This window comes from Balaenoptera physalus, assembly GCF_965194825.1.
Source record: "Balaenoptera physalus genome assembly, chromosome: 1".
NCBI classification, from domain to species: domain Eukaryota; kingdom Metazoa; phylum Chordata; class Mammalia; order Artiodactyla; family Balaenopteridae; genus Balaenoptera; species Balaenoptera physalus.
Genome location: NC_138882.1, coordinates 52,094,038 through 52,115,397, shown reverse-complemented (window position 1 = coordinate 52,115,397; position 21,360 = coordinate 52,094,038). Strand labels below are relative to the sequence as shown.

The window sequence follows — 21,360 nt, the reverse complement described above, 5'->3', positions numbered from 1 at the left end:
CGGCAGGGAGAAGCAGGAGAGGCGTGAGCCGGCGTCGAGAGAGTTAAGCTGACCGGCCCGGGACGCAAAAGGTTAAGGCGGGCGGTCCGGATCAGGTCCGGTAGGCCCGCCCACCGGAGGGCGGGGGTGGGACCTCGCGGAAGAAGCCCTTGGATTGGCCGCGGGGAAGGCGTTACGCTAGGAAGGTACCAACAGTCGCGAGCCGCGGAGGCGGGGGGGTGGGTGTGGGACCGCGGGGTGAGGTGGCCAGGGAATGGCCGGGCCGGGGGTGGGCGGGAGCCGCAGTAGCGGCGGCTGGGGGCGGTGAGCGCGGCGTGGGGCTGCCCCTTCCCTGAGGCGGCGGGGGCGGCCGGGGCCGCGCCGCACCGCACCGCGCGGGCGGCCATGGAGCGAGCCTAGGGCGCCGCAGGTGAGCGGTTTGGGGGCGGGGGGCCGGGCGGGAAAGTGCAGGCCCACCCGCGGGCGGGGCGCGGTGCGTGGCGCGCGCCGGGCTGGGGCCGTCTGGGGGCGGGGCGCCTCCCTGAGGGGCCGGGCACCAGTGCCCAGAGCGGTCCACGAGCGGCGGCTGCCTCAGCGACCGGCCCGGGCCGCGCGCCCCGCTTCGCTGGCCCCGAGAGGGTTCCTACCGGCCGTCGTGGCTGGAGGGACGCGGCCGAGGCCGTCGCCTCCTCGGCCCGTCTGAGGCACGGGCCTTACTTGGGGGCGCCTCGGGCCGCCCGGGATCCGTCCAGTGACCCACCCTCGCGCCCGGACGCGGTCCCCAGAGGCGACTGGCTCTGGTGCCGCCCTCGTGTCCCGCCGAGTGCTCGTTGCGGCGGCCCGGGGTGGGGGGGTATCGCGCGCTCGCGGGCCCAGCTCGTGGCCGAGAAGCGCGAGTGACTTCCAGGCCTGAGGCGGGAGGCAGGGTAACCGTGCCTAGGGGTCCGCGGTCTCCTCGGGGTCGTGCACCCCGCGCTCGCAGTCGGGCACAACTTAAGGAAATGATACGGTTGTCCCAAGTGGGTTGCGCTTGAGATTTCATTTCCGGGTGCTGTGGTCCCGCAATTAAAAGCGAACCGAAACGTTGCCATTAATGATGAGCGTGAGCAGTTGTCAAGTTGCGTCCTTGATTGTGGGATCTGATAAGAGTTTCATTCTAATCAGGCTTCTGTTACCTGCAAGTGTCCCGGTAGGAAGAGAAGGGGTAGAAGGATGTTGGAGTGAAAGTGGAGGGGACAAGACGTGATTGGTTGTTAGGGAATTATTAGTCCTTTAAATGGCCATATCGTCAGTTGGAAGGGTGAGGAGTTTATAATTTGGGAAAATGAGGGATGCTGGGTACAGTGACTTGAGTTTAGGACCAAGTATCAGTATCATCCCCACCCAGCTAGTTTCCCTTCAGAGGTTTGATTTCTCACCTTGAAAAGAAGGAACAGGAATGTGGGTCTTTTAGCTTTTAAATTGCAGGACTTTATGTAAAACGATAACTATGATTACCGTTTACTAACTATTCCTATCCTCCTTGTGTTGTAAATTAATGCATAAATTTCATTGGGGTTGATTATTTTTTATTATTTATTTATCTGGCTGCTCCGGGTCTTAGTTGCGGCAGGCAGGATTTTCCTTGCTGGGTGTGAGATCTTTTTAGTTGATCTAGTTCTCTGACCGGGGATCGAACCCGGGTCCCCTGCGTTGGGAGCGCACTCTTAACCACTAGACCACCAGGGAAGTCCCATGGGGTTGATTATTTTAAATTGGGTTAGAGACCTCAGTGTGCTCTACGTATTGCAGTCCTGGAATTTATGCAGGACCTTTGAGCTAAGCTTTAGAGCTCTTCCACATATATTGTTATTTATCATCAAGACATGTCCTTGAGAAACTGAGATACAGATGTTAAAGATGCTAAGTTATTTGCCTAGACTTAGAGCCAGTCTAAGGTAGATTTAAAAATTAATGTTTTATGTTAAATTAATAACTTATGAAGTTTGTGAAGATGTTGGACTTTGGCCCCTAGAACTGTTCAGTGGAATCAATCAACAGGAGGGCCTTCCACCTTTGAAAGTGCTTGTCAAAAGAGAATTAAGAGGCACAAGCAAGCAATTCAGAGTCAGCGTCACTTACATTAAAGTGCAATGATAGAAATGAATGGTGGTAAAAGATGATCAGGAAATCTTGGAGCTCATAGCTTTTCTTCAGTGTGACTGGTAAAAATGTGAGATTGATTTGTTTGGTTTGTTTCTCTGGAGCTAGTAAGAAAATAGCCATAATTTAGTTAAAGAATGAAAATAGGAAAACACACACCCTGGGTTCTTTGAATAGGGAACAAACAGATCATTGTTTCTATCATCTAATCCTTTATGTCATAGAATTTCTTTACGTTGAGTTGATAATTCCTTGACTTTTAGTCCATTCTCTTGATTTCCATTTGTAGACTCCAGTTCTTTCACACAGCGTTAAAGCCTCTGCTTTTTATCTTTTCTGAATTTTGAATTTCTAAATGAAATTTTCTGTTTCCTCTACTTGCAGGGCAGACTTCAGCTTCCTACACTTTGTGTGACCATCATTTTAATGGTATAAACCCTGAAGCCAGATACTTCAGCTCTTGAATTGACAACTTTTTAAAATAGCAACCACAGTGGTTGTCTCTCGGTGACTGCTACAATCTCATAATAGAAACAGGAGGCTGCTCTTTGTATTCTGTGGCCATAGTTGGAAACAGTAAAAAGTAGACTGTCTTCTGAAGGTGATGTCAGGCCACTCTGGGACTAAGGGCCAGGTAGTTTTGGGGTGAGAAGCACAGTTACAATGAGGCACTACAGCGTGGTGTAGTCGTGATGATGATTAATGTACTTTTCTTTTTGCACCTAACAGTGCATAGTGCATAGTAGGTGTGCAGTAAATGTTTGGTGGTTGAATGAATGAATGGAAAACAGTATGCGGGAGGAGGAAATATTCTAGTGCAGATGATAAATTGTTTAGCTCCTCTTTACAGGAAAATAAAAGCCAAGAAAGTGTGTTTCTGATTCCTGTTGAAAATAGTTCTGTTGAGATGGGTATCTGTATAGGGTGTTACTTGCTGGAGCTGCCTTGAGATCTAATTTTGTGATTGGGTGGTGTTCTAGCCACCTGCAGCCTGAGTGCAGCTTCACAGACCTGCTCCTGCAGCCTTCTCTGGCTAGGTTCACCAAGCAGTTGGATTGGTAGACAATATTTTTGCACTAATAGAAGAACTAGAGCTCTTGGTATTGGCCATGCCAGTATCATTGACCCTGACTGTCCATCTTCTGGTCCTTGATATTGGGGGTGGGAGAGGGGAGTTATCCCTCCCCGAAGTGCTCCTCATTCCACACTTGTAAATCTCTCCCTCTTTTCCTTCCTTGAGCTGCCTCTGTAACACTCAGGGAGTAATGAATTCATTGGCACAGACCTGGGGTACAGAACAGAAGACCTTACTTTGCAACTGAAGCTAGCTTTTGACCAACTTATAATGTCAGCATGACTGCTAGAGCCATCTAGGAAAGAATGTAATGCAAAGCTCTCACTTGTGACTTTTGTCATTCATATCCAAAATCAGAAGAGGGAAGGCCTAGCTCTGGACCTGGTGAGTTTGGGGGGTTGCATCTGTCATCCCAGTATGAGATAAGAAATGAAGGCTGATGCAGAAAAGAGATATTGAGCTTTGGTGTGTGTTTAGCAGACTACTTTCTGGCAAGGTAACTACCCAATGGAGGGGAAGGTGTTAATTTGGGTACATTTTAAAAGGAGGTCAAGGAATATGAAATTATGAATGTGAAACACAACCAAGTACAGGATGAGGCAGTGAAGTCGATCATTCCATGCTCTTAAATGCTAACTTTCTGCTTTATCTATATAGCAGTGTGGGAATAAGATATTGGGTGCAAAAATTCTTATTTTAGCTATATTTTTGTGAAGAATTTTACAATGTATTATATGTTTTGTTTGCTTTTTAAGCAATATAGTGTAACCTTTATTGACTTGAGGTTATAGTTACAGACAGTAATCCTGTAGGGCTTTGAGGTGATTGAAATATGTAAGTTGTTTGTCCCCTCTGCTTTTTGAATTCTTGAATTTGCTTTCAGTAGTCAATCTGTCTCTTCTTTCAGAGGCGAAAAAGCTGTACTTTTGCTGTTGTTAGCATCCCTGCTGCCCTTTTTAAAATTTTTGCAGCTTCTGATCTTCTGTGGAGTAGCAACCCAGATAACACTGCTTCCTGAAACTGAATGCAAAACAGCTAAATAGGCTTAGTGAGGGTCTGCCTGCCTGTTCGGTATTAGTGGATGAACTTTGTGACCATTATTTTGGCTGCCCAAAGACCTTTTGTTCATTTCTTGTTTCTTATCCTTGGTTTAGATAGTGAATTTGCACTCTGTATAGGTGCATTTATGTCCCTGTAGTTCTTTCTGTAGAAAAAAGAAAATGATATGGAAATACCAGTGTTGGTTCTCGTTTCAGAAAGCATTGCCAATAATACTTGAAAATTTGGTTCCAGCCCTGTCTTGTATCATTCTTGGGCAATGTTGGACCATCTCCAATCTTCCTCTTAGCATTTCCAGATCATCTTTACTCCCAGTCCCAACCAACACCAGACACCAGCTTGGCAATAGCAGTTGCCTTGAAAGATGGAAGCAAGGTATACAGAAGGCAGCAATTTAAAATTGAGTATATCAAGTTGGTATACATATTTGACATTTCAACATTCTTACTGTACTGTATATCTGAATTCATTACATGACTTAGTTTCCCTATGTCTGTTTAAAAAAAAAAAGAGGCCATATTTAAACCAAAGAGCTGAAGAAATTCTTATAACCATAAAGGTCTCTCTTCCTTGCTCTTCACTCGTTTTATTCAATAAGCATTTATCCAGTACCTCTCATGTGCCCTGCACTGTGCTAGGTTACTTGGAACTACAAAGAGAGTAAAATATATCCTCTGTCCTTGAGGAACTTACAATAGGGTAGAGGAGACAGGCATGCCAAAAAATATATGTGTGTATGTATGTGTGTGTGTGCATTTATATTCATATATAACAAGGGATCGTGCCTGGAGCCACTCAGCCATAACTCAGCACAGACCTGCTTGGGGTTTCTATTTCTAAAGTGATCTGTGGCCTGTCAGCTTGACATACCCTAGAACATAAAGTTAAAAGTGTGAGGTGTCACTCTTGAATAAAGCTTACATACCTTTTCAAGAACTGTAGTGAACTGAACAATAAAGATGGAAAACATGAAAATCTGAAGTAAATGTTATATGATTTGAAATTCCATATTTCTATGCTATATAGTAATTATATTCTATATAGCCTTAAATGGTTGTTAGATACCGATAATTGAGCAGTGAAATACCTGGAACTTAGAAAAGTTCATTATACCTGGCCCATTTGAAACAGAATGCAGATTCTTAGGCATTTCCATAGAGTTTCTAGATCAGTGAACACTGCACGTGTTGGTTTTTTAGAACAAATCTCACTAGCAGTATGAGCTGAAGGTTTTTTCTTTTCATTTTTCAAGGAAGAGCATTAGAGGGTTGCCCTAAATCAAGATTTAAATGGGACAGGTTGCAGGAATTGAATTTTTTTCAAAGAGGGAACAAACACTCCATAGCCTGTTTCAGTTTTACTCTCACACCCAGAAAGAAAGGCTACTTTATGCTTCATTAATGCTTGGTGATCATTTTCGTTCCTTCCTTCACAGGGAACTGTTAGAGGATTTCACAAAAAAAAAAAAAAGTTTACATATGTGAATAAATATTTAAGTGGAAGTGAAAACTGTGAGGAATATATAACACTTGAATCAATTCAGACTATATGGAGATTTGATTTTCTATACGTGTAACTTAGGTTACCTCAGAGCTTATCTTAAAAGCTTTAGGACCTGCAAAGCTGTCATCTTTAAAACACAGATTTAATTTTCCAAACTGAAGAAAATTGTGAAGGGCATTCTATTCGGCTGTTTTTGTGAAATAGAAAAAGTTCATGCTTCCCATCTGTTTCACTTACATTGAATGTGGTAGAATTGAACTTAGTAGAGAAGAGAAACAGGTTGGTCAAATTAGTGACATAACCTCCCAGTCTTCTGCTTCACTTGGTACCCACGCTGAAGAAACCTACTTGCTTACAGCCTTAGCTACTCCTCAAATTTAGGAAAGGATTTAGTTCAGGAATATAAGATTACTAGAACTCTTGGTAATGCAACATAGGTATCCAGCCCCTGACTGTGTAACCCAGAAGACAACATAAGCAATGAGGGTTATTTTCTTTGTCATTCTTTCTCCTCAGGAAGTCATCTTTGGGTTTTTGATACGGTAATAATGACCAACAAGAATTACTATAGGTTGTCCAAGCACTAATTTTAGCACAGTACACGTGGTAATGACATTCATTTTTAACAATTCTGTGAGTCAGGTAATAGTGTTCTTATTTCATTTTCCATATGAGGAAACTGAGGCCCAGAGAGGTTAGCAGGCATTCAGACCCAGGCATTCTGAATCCAGAGCACATATTCTTAACCCCTCTGCTACAGAAGAGTTTATATTTAGAAAGAAGGTGAATTAAGTAACTGTTTCTTAAGTGGAGAATTAGCAAGGAAAGGAAAGGAAAACTGTATGTAGATACTGATTAATGATATTACTTGTTGTTAGATTTTGTCTTAGTTGAGGACTCCCAATTGAACGTGAAAAAGAACAATATTATGCTGTTGTGGGCAGTGGTGGCAGTGCAGGAGTAGGCTGGTTTTCTGAGGATAATAGGGATTTATTCATGTAATAAAAACTGGATGCCATTTGGTATTAGAGGTTTAGACTTCCTAGCTAGAAACACACAATGATAAGTGGAGAGATTTCTGAATGCTCTTTATTTTACTTATAATATTTATCACTAACCATCAGGAGAGACTGCATTTATTTCTAGGGGTCAGCTAGTAAGAATGTAGCACAGTGCTCTAATGTCACCACCAGTTAACAAGAGGGCAGTATATCAGACTTACCCCAAGGTGAAAGTATGTGTGTTTTTAATTTTTTTTTTTTTTGTACTAAAGGGTTGTAATTTTGGCTGAAGTTTAAAAGTTAAGCTTTATAAACTGGGTGTGTATAGTTGTGTGAGTCTGTGAGTGTGTAAGGTTAGCCTTGATTGCTCTAAAGTATGTAAAGGGACTTCAGTAAATGATCCGTTTGAGATTCTGTCTTTTTCTTGTGTTACCTTTAAGAGACCTTAATTATTTATTAATCCAATCTTTATTTGTATTAATGGTTAATTTAATGTCTCCCAAAGAGTTGATATGGACAGAATAGATGTGAGAATGCTGGGTTTTAGAAATTACCCCCAAATGTAGTGGCTTAAGACTAAATGATTCGTTTCTCATGACTATATAGGTCAACTGTGCCCAGCTGACTGGTTCTTCTGCCCACATGATATAGGCTGGAGTCAGATGGGCGGCTGTATTTAGCTGGGGCCTCAGCTGGAACTGGAATGCCCTTAATGGCTTCACTTCTGTGTCTGGCATTTAGCTGGAGTGGCCAGAATAACTAGGGGCTGGCCAGGTCTCCCATCATTCAGTAGCCTAGCCTGAGCTGCTTTACGTAGTAGCTTGGCCCCAAATGGAAGCTGCTAGGTCTTTTAAGACACCTAGCACACAGCCACTTCCACAGCATTCTGTTGATCAAAGCAAGTTACAAAGATAGCCCAGATTCAGGGGAAGGAAAAATAGATTCCACCTCCCGATGGGAGGAATTGTTGGTGTCTGTCTTTGTAGACAGCCAACCAAAAACTCTTAATTAAATTCAGGTCTTACCTTTTATACTAACCAAACCTTCAGAGGTTTGCTGAGACCAACAGTGACCAAAGAAGAAGTTTGTGAAAGTGTCCTTGTAATTTCTACTCAGGATCAAGGGTGAGGAGATTGTGTGAGTAAACCTGATAAGATATTTTACTAGTTATATAATAAATCCTACCCCCTTCACCATCTCCTTTGTTAATAGCCCTCTGCATAAAATGTTCATACGGAATGTTTTCTTCCGGTATTTGACACTCACAAAGCATGTTACATTCCCTTCATGTGGTAAGAACTTGATTTGACCGCTGAATTGGAAGCACAAAAAAAGAATATTACTGAAGCCTTCACTTTAGTTGCTGTGAGCAGAAGTTGGGATTTCTTCTCCGTGACGTTCGGAGAAGTAGCGTGAGGTTGTCACTTGATCAGAGGGCGATTCAACGTGGCACTGCTACTGATAAGGCTTGGAACCTCACTGGTGGCTTGTGGGAGTGTTGGGGTGAGGTCTTTGCATGTTCTCAGCAGCCACATGTATTGAATTTTATCAGCTGATGACTAACAGATCTCTGCACTGATGTGTATTTCTGTATGTGTTCCTCCAGACATCAGCCAGATTCTTGAACAGAGGATTCTAGTCTTTATACTAAGACTTCACCTTTTTCTGTGTGAACCTGTTTCTCCCAAAACAATTTTTAGTCATAAGTTTATCCTTATAAAACACTTATCAAATGTGTAGGATAGTGTGTGTGTGTGTGAGAGAGAGAGAGAGAGGAATGAAATATTAGCTTCCATATCAAGCCTCATTTCACTGATGGAGCTGAGTGTGAAACCAGAGTTCAGTATGAAAATTCCTTAATAAGCTTCTACCTTCCAGAACTCCAGTCTGGGAATTTATACCAGCTTTTAGTGTGAAGACTTACATTTGCCCTGCGTTTTTATATTTAACATTTTTTGAGTTATGTTATTACCTTGAGATTGTTCTTTGAGGTAGGCTCTGTTTCACATAACCGAAACATTAAAATAAATGACCATAATATAACTGGACAATGTTACACTGTTGGAGGCATTTATACAGGAGGTGAGGGGATGAAATATAGCAGGCAGGCTCCTGGGAATGCAAGAGAAGTTTTCATGAATAACTTGGGATATACCCAGTGATCTTGCTTTCATTTTCTTAGTATCTGAAAAGAGGGATCCTCTTAGAAACCCAGTTTGCAGCGTGTGCATAGTATGCTGCTGTCTCCAGTAAGAAAAGAAGATAATACAGCATGGAAGCTCTGTCTTGGGTACCCTCCCCTCTCAAGCATACAGGAGAGAAGGGGATCATTGTAAAGAGTAAAAGAGTCTGCCATTATTAGAGGATGGATTTATTCTGTATCGTGCATCTAATACATTTTTCTGGAATAGGAGTCTTGCAAACTCATAGACTTTTTGTAAAAATTCCACTGAAACCTCTACATTGTCGATTTCTTGAATATCATTGTTCTTGCCCTGTAGGCTGAAGGAGTAGCAGCTTTCCAGCTAAAGGAATACCTCTTTCTGAACTGTCAGTACTTACTCAGAAAAAGAGACTGTACTCTGAAACTACCAACTAAATTGAGTAGAGTGTTGGTAGAGAAGTAGATTCCCAAAAAAAGGAGAGCTAATTAAGGACAGCCAACATTAAGGTGCCAGTTAATACACGCTCATTTGATACCGAACACCACTGAGGAAATTAACAGCAGAGTCCTAAGATACTTGCATAGCCTCATTTGCAGTGGTTTGTTCAGTTTAGGTGAACAATGCATCTACCCTTACTATGCTACGTACTGCAGGGAGTGCAAAGGTAGTTAAGATCACTAAGGAGCCAGGATTCTGAGAGGGGGATTGAGAACTACATACAAGAAGACACTGGATAAGGCAGAATGTACTTATGTACTGGTCTAAAGATGAGAGAGGTTAGTTACTATAGAGTGTGAGGAGAGACCAGAAATGGCTTTGGAGATGGCCCTTCAAAGCTCAGTTAGGCTTTAAACAGGAGAAGATGGGAAGAAAAGATAAGAGCTAGAGGAATTTTGACAAGAGTTCCAGTGAGGAGTGACTTAGGGGACCATGTTTGTGGTGGAAGCTGACAAGTGATGAGTGAAGAGAATGAGAGAGATGCCTAGCAATGTAGATTGGCCGAAGTCATTTAGGGTAGGGCTTTAATGCCTTGCTAGGGGATTTATAGAACTCAAAAATGGTGTGTGATTAGAAATATGATTTTGCTGCATTATCTAGTCTGGATTGGAGGACGTGGAGGCCCAGAGGCAGTTCTTTTAGGGATCCAGTAGAAGGTGCTGAGCACTAAATGAAGTCGATGGCTGTGGGCTTGACGGGCAGTTGTAGAGAACAGTGTCAAATTGCAACCTTACTTGTTCTACCAGGATGTGGTGACTAATCACAAACAAGAAAACTTGTTCAGCCCCTTCGTTCAACCTGCCCTCGCTACTAATCTGCAGCGGTAAATAGTGAAGTGAGGTAACAGTTGAACTCTTCAGTTCACTTAGTAGAAATTTCTGTCCTAGTTGAGTGGATGAATTATCTGCAGCCCTAAACTGATGAATGTGCTCTTCTGAGGCCCATCAGAAGGTAATGAGATTTCAAAATTGAAAAGCATACAGACTCAGTTTGTTTTGTCTGAATTTTGGAGCTACTAGAACTTCCTATTGCATCGGTGATTTAAAAAAAAAAAAAGCCCTCACTCTCCCTAACCTTTGTGCTAAATGTTTAGATATAATTTGTTTATATAGCATAAGGGAGGAATTTCTTCATTCTAAATGAAATGAGCAGCATAATTAGAAGTTCACGGGTTAACCCGACTTTAGTCCTGAGGAGGGTTTTGTAGGAAGTGAAAATCTGTTCAGCTGACCCCTTTGTGCCAGAATTGTACCTCAGCAGGAGGTAGTTGCAGCTGGAGGTGCTGAAGAAATGATTGCTGACACAGGGAGATTTCCATGTTACCTTTTACCACTGCAGCCAGAGATGTGTACTGCTGAACAAATAATTGAAGAAGTTGTGTGGTTTAGGTCATGTTGGAACTAGCAAAAATCTCTGAAATCTGCTCTACTAGCATTGCTGTTATCAGTAATCGCAGGGAACTGTTTTACTGAGTTTCACACCAAACTTGATACCATCACAATTACATTTTGGATGTACTTGAGTTGCCTGTGTTTCAGCTAATAGTGTTATGTACTCCCTGGGAGATGATAATGCAACAAAACAGGTGGCTGGAGATAATTAGAATTTGAATGTGACTCTCGCTTTCCCATCTTTATGAAAATGAATGGGAGGAGAGGTTAATCACCACGAATAAACTGCATGTCAGCAAGCTCTGAGCAAGGTGCTGCCCTTAGAACACACTGTTGCTCTAGTAGACTGTTCTTGGATGTGTTTCCAGCTGTTATTAGGGGAGCAGTCTCCAGTTTGAGTGGGAGTGTCTCAGCCTGAATCGTTTGTCCTATCTTTTGTATTGGTTTTATTTCTTCAATTAATGGTTTGAGTTGTTAAATGAATTGGAGAGTGAAGCAACACCCTGTTATCTTCTTGTCATCTTTGTCTTAGCCCAGTGCAGTGCTGCCTGTAGGCATGTAGCAAAGTAAGCTTGTGCATGTTTTTAAATGGCCCTGTGGAGTGGAAAGCAACCTGTCAGCATGCAAATGAGGCTGAATTGTATGTTCTTGACACCCTTGCAAAAATCTTGTATTTGGAATCTTTTAGCTTCAGAATTGACCAGAGGGTGGTGCGCCCCACACTGGAAGCAGCACTTCTTTATGTCTGTAGCATCAGTATCTTTGTTATGTGCCTGACCAGTCCAGATTTCGTAGTGTTGCTCTAGTATCAGGTTTCATTAGTTTTCTGGTCATGTTCTACTAATAGCCAGATGGTGTAGGGATATGTTTTTCCTTTACTTAATTTATCCAGATTTGATTATCCATATTTTACAGGGTTTTTAATTTTGAAAAATAATTAGTAGAAGACTGATTAAGTAGAGATACATATCTGGGTGTTTGTTGTATTTAAATACATGAATAGCAGATATGACATGTCCAGGATTGCTAGGTATTTGAATTTGGAGAGGGAATTATTACTCTCCTCTGTACACTCTTTGGCATTTTTAGGAGTTCCTGTCTTATAACGTGTCATAAAACTTATATTTGGAGGAGATAACTGAAAAGTTACCAAATACTGGTGGTTTTGGATATTCAAAAGTCCTTTATGGATTTTGAAAGCTAAAAATGAAAGTTAAGGAGTTATGCCTATCTTAATAAAGCACTTTTTTGTGCTTTTTCCTATTGTTTTGGTTTCTAGGAATTGGTAGCCATCCAAATGGCTCCTAGATGGCTCTGCACCCTATTAAAACGGTAGTATTTGCTTTTAAATTTTCAGTGTACCTGGTTCTTAACTATTAGGTCCTTCCTTGGACCAGTTCATTTTAAATTATTGGGTCTTCTCGGGCATAGGATTAGCAAGGCTAAAATGGTGAGTAATATATTTGAGGCTTGCAAAAGATTCAGGGGTGGAAGGACAGAATTGCTGATTGAATTGTGCTTTATACTTGGGCTTGCAGGAATTGTGGGAGGCACCTCAGTGAAGAAATGGACCAGTGTGTATAATCATGGAATCTCCTTGCTGACAATCACCACCTGCTCTCCTTGATAAGTGAGAGAGAGTAGTCAGGGGAGAAGGAAAAGAGGTCAACATGAAGCTAAAGCAGCGAGTCGTGCTGTTAGCAATTCTCCTTGTCATCTTTATCTTCACCAAAGTTTTCCTGATTGACAACTTAGATACGTCAGCTGCCAACCGGGAGGACCAGAGGGCCTTTCACCGAATGATGGCTGGCTTGCGGGTAGAGCTGGTGTCCAAGCTGGACCACACCTTGCAGTCTCCCTGGGAGATTGCAGCCCAGTGGGTGGTTCCCCGGGAAGTGTACCCTGAAGAGACACCAGAGCTGGGGGCAATCATGCATGCCATGGCCACCAAGAAAATCATGAAAGCTGATGTAGGTTATAAAGGGACACAACTGAAAGCCTTGCTGATACTTGAAGGAGGACAGAAAGTTGTCTTCAAACCTAAGCGGTAAGTCTTCATCTTGACGTTACCTGTGCTATTTAGTTGTGACTTGGGGTTTATACGAGTGCTCATCTCCCTCTCTTGGTAGTCTCTTCAGTAAAATGGGAAGAGGAGACTAGCAGATCTCTGAAGTCTCTTCTGCTCTTAATGTTCCATGATTCTTTGAGTAAGGGAAATTTATAGGGATATGTTTTGGTTCAATATTAGATTGCACATTTTACAATTAGAGCTATCCTTGATTCTGAAATTTGTCAGGTATCTACTATGTGCCAGATGTTAGAGATACAAAATGAATTGGTTAGGAAATAAGCAACTTGCCACCATAAGTGTACAGTTAAAGACTGGGCAACCACATGTCAGGAACGCTGTGGAGTAGGAGTTGCCCAGACTTGGAGTAGGTTTTGGATGGGTGACTTAAGTCCTTTTTAGCACTAAAGCCGTGATTCTTTCACTTGAGCTTTGGTTTTGTTTTAATTAATAGGCTTTATTTTATTTTTTAAGCAATTTTAGGTTTACAGAAAAATCAAGGGGAAAGTACAGAAAGTTCCTATGTACCCCCTCCCCTCTCTTCCCCAGTCTCTCCAGTTATTAACATCTTCCATCAAATTAGTACATTTGTTACAGTTGATGAGACAATATTAATTTATTAACTAAAGTCCATAATTTACATTAAGTTCACTCTTCATGCTGTACATTCTGTGAGAGTTTTAATAAACTTATAATGACAAGTATTCACCATTACAGTATCATACAGAATAGCTTCCCTGGCCTCAGCGTCCCCTGTGTTCTATCTATTCATCCTTCCCTTCCTCCCCCTGAACCCCTGGCAACCCCTAATCTTTCTACTGTCTCCATGGTTTTGCCTTTTCCAGAACGCCATATAGTCGGAATCATACCTTTTGTAACCTTTTCAGATTGGCTTCTCTCTGTGTCTCAAGGTTCCTCCATGTCTTTTTGTGGCTTGATAGCTTTTTTTTTTTTTTTTTTGCTAAATAATATTCCATTGTATAGCTGTATCACAGTTTGTTTATCCATTCACCTACTCAAGGTCATCTTGGTTGCTTCCAAGTTTTGGCAGTTATGAATAAAGCTGCTATAAACATTCATGTGCAGGATTTGTGTAGATGTAAGTTCTTAGTTCATTTGGGTAAATACCAAGGAGCACAATTGCTGGATCATATGGTAAGAGAATGTTTAATTTTGTAGGAAACTGCCAGTCTGTCTTCCAAAGTAGCTGTACCGTTTTACATTCCCATCAGCAGCAAGTGAGAGTTCTTGTTATTCCACATCCTCAACAGCATTTGGTGTTGTCAGTGTTTTGGATTTTGGTCATTCTAATGTGTGTGTAGTGATATCTCGTTGTTGTTTCTTTTACCTGTTTTAAGCAGAGAACTGGGCCATTTTAGTTGCCTCAGTCCAAATTTGAACTAGAGAGGGCTAGATCATATGTTGTTAGACAGTGATCCCTTTGGACTTTTCTAAGGATCTACAGAGATAATTCGTGTGGCCATTCTATAGTATAATTAATTTTTTTAAAGTTTTCTGTTTGTATATGAATTTGAAATAGGTTAACATGATGGTGATTTATATTCTTTTGACAGGAATTAGTTACTAGTGGGTTTTCTCAAAATTTTTAATGTCTAAAATTTTCTGTGTACTAAACATTTTTTTCATTCCTCAGTAGAGCTTTTGAGAAAATTATAACGCATAACTTTGGGTCTCTTGCTGGAGTGGGAGAAGAAATATGGGGTGAAGGGGTGCAAAAACCAACTGTGACCAGAGTAGTTGGCTTAGCTCCCTTCATGACCCAAATATCAGTAGATAATAGGCAAGCAGAGAGCTAATATTATTGGAATTCCAGAAGTGGAAGGGATCTGCATTTGCCTGGAACTGGGAAGTATGGTGTGTGGAAGATGTGGAAATTAGGAAAGTTGTAAAATGCAGTACACTTTTGGAGAATAGAAAGTCTGATTGTCAGGTAATGAGGAAAAAGCATAGTTATGTGGGCCTTGGATCTAATTTCTGTTGCATACACACCATTTGCCAGGCATTACACTAAGTACTTTTGTATCTGTTAATGCTTTTAACCTTCATCACAACTGTGGGCAGTTACAGTTCTTATTTCCAGAGTAAGAAACTGAGACTTAGAAAGAATAACTTGAGAAAGAATAACTTGACAAGATCACCCTGCAGTAACTAATGGAGCTGTCAGAGTGTGAGCAGCTTGTGTTCTGCCACACACGTGTGATTCTCTTAAATTTGTTTGCCTTCCTGTAAGAGAGATAACATGGATCACCCATCATCAAAAATTTGCTACTTTCCTTTTGAAATATGATCTTTGACCCCTTGATTTGTAGCCTGAGAGATTGCAGCATAAGCAGAGTGATGGAAAGAAGACAAACTAAAAACAAAAATTAAATTCATGTAAAAAGAGATGAGTTGCAGGCATTTTGTGTTTAAATAAAAGGAAACCCTCTCCACACCCGCTATTTGTACACTAAGAATTGAAGGTGAGATGGGACAGCAGGAAGTGTTAGAAGGCAGATATTACTGATGGTGTGCAACATTAGTATTAGTCCAGGTGCTTTGCAGATAGGACTGGGGTATTCAGACAAAGCATAACTGGAGGGAGGAAGAGGCCAGACTGGTGACTAGTGGACGTGGCAGCAGATAAATGCATAAGCTAACCTTAGTCACTGTTGCTTTATCTCATATCTCTTACTACCACTGCAGCCTTCCCATTACTTTCCTCTTCCAGACCATCCTGAAATCCACTTTCATTCTTCTCCCAAATACCCATATAATCACTGTGCTCCCCAACTTTAAAACATCCAGGGATTCCCATTGCTCACCAGACAAAACCCAGCCTGCACAGCCTAGTGGCCAGCCCCTCACAGCCTGGTCCTCCTCTCTACACCCAGCTCTTTATTCCTGTCAGTGCGGCCCCTTCCTCCCCCATCACCTTCTGAAGAGCCCTTGTCTACGCCCAGCTCCACAGATGCTCATGCCCCACCTCCCGCAAGCTGTCAAGCCCCTGCAGTAGGTGATAGCGCTCTAGTCACTGCACACACTGACCTGGGCTGATTACACCTGGCACTCTCCTGGGGTGGGGAAAGTGGGTGCACATTTAAGTGCTTGTAGAAATTGACTCCAGCCCCCAGACACCCAGCAAATTGCTATTCTGACCCTGCGGGCCTCTGAGACTATATAGTCCCAGTGTAAGTGCAAATTAATGTTCTTGGTCACATTCTGATGTCCTTCACCAGAAGGATAGGAGTGATTTATTGGCAGTTACTGTATGAATTTTGCTGCTCTGTCAGTGACTTAAGATGGATTGCTGTGTTGAGAGGAGGATCTAAGACCTTTCTGCTAAGTCGAGACGTGCACCTTTCTTTAACAGCCACTTGCGGTTCAGCATTTCTGGTGCCTGGTTGTCCATGTCCTCCTGCCAGAGATGGAAGATTTGTATAGTATATGAAATATATAGGAATACAGTGATGCCTTTATTTGCACATTTTTCCTTATTACATTATTATAAAAGTGATTTTTTTTCAGTATATTGGGTTGGCCAAAAAGTTAATGGGGCTTTAAGTAAGAAAAGACATTTTTCACTTTCACGAAGATCTTTATTGAACAACGTGTTCACTAACTGAACGAACTTTTTGGCCGACCCAATAGCTGTATTCTTTCTGGAAGTAAATTCATTTTCACAGGCAAAAACTGCAGTTATGGTGGGAAAGGAACAAGACGGCAAGGGCCTGGGGGTGGGTAGAAGTCAGTGACTGATCTTAGGAAGTGCTGAAAGGGACCTTGGAGATCAGCTAGTCCAACTACTCATTTTACAGCTGGGGAAAATGAGATCCAGAGTTCTGACTTTCCGTATTTCTCATAACCAAAGCATGAACTAAGGATTCAGACCTTTGGACTCCAATGCAGTTCTTTCATTTTGATTCTTCTTCCTTTCCCTTTTCCTTCCCTCCCTGTTTCTCCAGCCTACTCCCAAAGTTCCTGGATTTTTCTAGGGTTTTACATTTCACTCGAAGCAGCCTTTCCATGTACTGGAAAGTTTTCTAATGTTTCACTAAAGGAGTGGACTGCACATCACTACAAATCTTCCTGTGGCTCCTCTGGAGTCCTGAGAAATAAGGTATTCAAGGACTGTCACCCAGCTTTATGGACAGCCTGCAGCTGTAGTGGAGAGAGAAGTGCTTGAATAGTGTCAGCTTTTGCTGCAGTCCTGTTTAAAAACTGAGACTTTTAATTTGGAGGTAACAGGTGTAATCCTTGGCAGCCTAAATGATGCTTTGACAATAGAAACAAAAAAATACGTTTGAGTATATTGACCATGCTAAGAAGAAACTGGTGTCCAACCAGGTGGTTTTGCATGACTGTCTTCTAACATAAATGTTTCATCACTTTGATTTGAAAATGTGTTTGGTGGACATGGTTTTACTTTGTATTCTGTGGTCATTTATGTTGAAGGTCACTGCCTTGTATAGTACCGTTTCTCACTTCCCCACGGCCTTTTCAGCATTGGAGATCCAAGTGTCCTTAGTGGGGTGGCTCCTCTTCACGTCATTCTCAACTTATTTCTGTCTTGAAAAGCCTGATAGGTCTCCTTTTGATTCAGTAAATGCAGGTGAACAGTAGAGGTCATAGGTGAATTGTGTCTAGTTCTTCCCATTAACAGGGAAGGCAAATGTACCTTTGCCTCCTTGTTAACAAAAACAGAGGCATATCTGGACCATTTTTTTCCCCAAGAAATTTAAACTTCTCTAATAAGCCTTGCCATAGCCATTCTGGTAAGCCTTGCCATATTTTCCTTTTACTTCAGCTTAGTCTAATAAACATTTCAGTAGACATTTATTAAGCACCAACTGTAGGCTTAACACTGTGCTGAAGATACAAAGATGGTCCTCACCTTCCAGAAAAGTACCTTATAGTTTTACTTAAGCTACATTGAAAGTCTTTTAGAGGGGTAAAAATAACATCTGTGTTTTATTCATAGAATGATTGCAGAGGTAGATGTATAATTCTAGTTTTCTTCTCCACTTCATCTTCACCACATCAACCAGTGATCTATGCTAATCCATGACTGTTCTCAGGATTGACAGAGAAGTTTTCTAGAGCAAAATCAGGCTTGCAAATTTCTATTCTGCCTCTTGTGCTGTCGCCTCTGGTACTGACGTAATTCATGTCTGCATCTGTGCTTCCCATTCACTCTGCAGGTATAACCGAGACTATGTGGTAGAAGGGGAACCATATGCTGGTTATGATAGACACAATGCAGAGGTAGCAGCCTTTCATTTGGACAGGTATGTGTAATCACAGTGGGTTACATTCGTTTTGTTTCCTTTTGGAAATATCTTGGAGAGGACTTGTGGACTCCTTTCAAAGGAATGTAATAAAAAAATGAAATCTAATAACTTTAACTTGTTACCTACTTTAGATAACTGATTAATTCCATTAAATTTGTATGAGTTCCTCATTATTTGGGTGGTACTAGGAATACCAAAGTAAATGTCTTAACTCCAGGCTTTTTTAGGTCATTTCATTCTGTTATGCCCTCTCTCATTAGCATGAGTGAAGATGTTCTTGGTAAATAAAATGGCAGGAAGAAGGCCAGAGTTTGAATTCAAGTCCCTAAATTGAACTGGTCATTAATTGGGCCTGGCAGTCCTGATTTTTGTTTTGTTTTGATCTTGTTTTAAATAATACTCACTTATCCTCATATGCTAGAAACATATAGCATGACATATATGTGAATTTTATTGTCCTTCATACAAAATATGCACAGCTTCAATAACCAGGATAATTCTAAGAGAAAAATAGATGCGAATTCTAAATGTATAAGTTAACTAGGAAAATTAATACTTTTTTAGCAAGTTACTAGTCAGGATCCTTGTAACTGAATTGTCTAGTACCCCAGTTGCTCCTCTGATCAGCTCTTTAATCAGGGCATATTGGTAGACTTTAAAAGAAATTATTCACAATATTTTTGAAATGAATCTATAAGGAAACCAGAAGAAAATAAAGATGAATTTTTGTCTTTTTTCTGGATTAGGAAGGATTTTCTAAGCATAAAAGCCAATAATTTAAAAATCACAAAGAAAAAACTCAATAGATTCAACTAAATTAAAAAAAAATTAACTCATATGTCAAGAAACGTCAAACAAAATTTAAAAGCAAACAACCTTAGGAGGAAAATACTTGAATCTAATATAATCTAAGCATTAATAGCCTTAATATATAAATGTTTAGAAAATCTTATACATGCTCTAAAACGCTAGTAGAAAATGGTGTAAGAACACAGTTGGTTGAATAGAAATTATTGATTGCTAATAAATATGACAGAGGGAGTTCATCTTCACCAGTAATAAAAAAAAAAATCCAGGGAATTCCCTTGTGGTCCAGTGGTTCGGACTCTGCACTTTCACTGCTGTGGGCCAGGGTTCAGTCCCTGGTCAGGGAACTAAGATCCCACAAGCCACGCAGTGTGGCCAAAACAAACAAAAAAATCCAATTGAAACAATGGGATACTATTTTCTCCTACTGAAAATAGCAAAGATTAGAAAAAAGATAATACTTTATTGGCAGGAATACATTGACATTCGTATACTGCTTCTGTCATTGTTAATTGGTTCAGTCATTCTTTTAAGAACTCCGGCATTATGTATCAAAAACCTTAATGTTCATACCCTTTGAATGAGTAACTACCTTTTTATGCAAGCATCCCAGATACTTCTAGGAAGTACCCTAGAGAATCAGAAATTCAAAGATACATATACCAAGATCTTAGCTAGTAGCATTTTCAGTAGTGAAAATATGGAAGCAATCTAAACATCTATTGAAAGGGAAGAATTAAATAAATGTTTGTTCACAATACCGTGAATTTTCACTGCCTCTTCTAAGGCCTAGTGGGAAAGAGTTGGATAAATCCTACACATCACTTAATTGCACATTAGAATCAGTCTTTCCAAGACCTCATTTGTTTCCTTATTTTCTTCATCCCTAAACCCCTTCCTGTTTCCCTGTTGATGGACACCAGCAGTTCATGAAGATCTTTTTCCCATATCCATACCAATATTTTATATTATCCAACATACTAATTTTAGTTAATCTAATATATGTAGAGTGGTATCACATTATTATTTTATATTCCCCCAATTATGGGCAGAGATTAGTACCTCCTTTTCACAGCACAACACCTGTTTGTTAACTTAGAGTGAAGTGGTCTTTGTATAGAAATTATTACTTTTGATGTTAATTAAATATAATCATGTTTCTATTTATTTATTTATTTATTTTTGTGGCCTCGCCACACAGCATGCGGGATCCTAGTTCCCTGACCAGCGATCTAACCTGTGCCCCTTGCAGTGGAAGCACCAAGTATTAACCACTGGACTGCCAGGGAAGTCCCTATAATGTTTCAATTTATCACCTGTGCTTTGGGGGTCTTGTATTTTAAAGCCCTTCCCTCCCTCAAAGTCTGAAAGATATTCTCTGGCCAGTCCCCCTACCCCTTTTGTTAACTGCCCCATCCAAGCTCAGGTGCCACTGGACATGGCTTCCCAGCACTAAGTGGCTGCTGTTCTTTGAAGGTCTGACAACAGTCAATGGGGAGAAAAAAATACTTCCCCACTTTTTTTCCCACCTTATACTTTTCTGCTCTGGGTTGCTATTTTTCCATTACATTAGGATTTAACCACCTCCTCTGGCCTCAGGAAGTTCTCTCATTTTTTATGTTATTTTGACATCTATTGATCTCTTTTTGTGGCTTTTCTAAAAATGAGTTTAGGACAGAGTCAGTCAGCAGCCCTGAACAATGGATTATTTATTGCACAGTCATTTTTTTTTTAACATCTTTATTGGAGTATAATTGCTTTACAATGGTGTGTTAGTTTCTGCTTTATAACAAAATGAATCAGTTATACATATACATATGCCCCATATGCACAGTCATTTTTAAAGGCTTTTTTAATAACATGAGAAAAGGCTCATGATACAATGGTGAGTGAAAAGCAGGAGACAGAAGTGCATATAGCATAATCTCAATTGTGTATATACACACAAAGAGTGAGTATGTGTTTATATATACATGTGAAGGAAAAAATGGTCTTATGCCGAAATGGTAGTAGTTACTTCTCGGTTGTGGATTTATGGATGATTTTAATTTTCTTCCATAAATTTCTGTGTGTTCCAAATCCTGCCCCTCCAACTTTTCTTCAGCGAGTGTGTATTTTTTAGCCAGAAAATTTCCTTTTTTAAAAAAAATGATGGTGCTCAACGATAAGGTTGGACTTCTAGACCATTAGAAGTATCTTCAAATGTATCTATATTTAAGTTGTCCTATGAGTTTATCCTTTTAGGTTAATCTGTATAGTTTTCTGTCAGTGTTTTATGTAAAGGTTTGAAACCCTGTATGGGTTTAAGCCCAATTTTTTTTTAATGCTTTGTTAAATTTTAAAATTTTATCATGAAAAATTTCTAACAGATGTAGAAAAAA

The 21,360-nt window shown here is 40.8% G+C and overlaps 1 protein-coding gene across 2 annotated transcripts in view; it reads left to right on the top strand.

Moving 5' to 3' along the window:
• The first annotated feature begins 256 nt into the window (after positions 1-256).
• Positions 257-21,360, top strand: part of FAM20B (FAM20B glycosaminoglycan xylosylkinase) — a 47,973-nt gene continuing 26,869 nt past the window's right edge. For both annotated transcript variants that reach the window (XM_082465603.1, XM_082465602.1), the window contains exons 1-3: positions 257-409; positions 12,352-12,860; positions 18,083-18,169. In XM_082465603.1, coding sequence (XP_082321729.1) covers positions 12,484-12,860; positions 18,083-18,169 — 464 coding nt within the window. In that variant the 5' untranslated portion in view covers positions 257-409; positions 12,352-12,483. The remainder of the gene's footprint in view (positions 410-12,351; positions 12,861-18,082; positions 18,170-21,360) is intronic.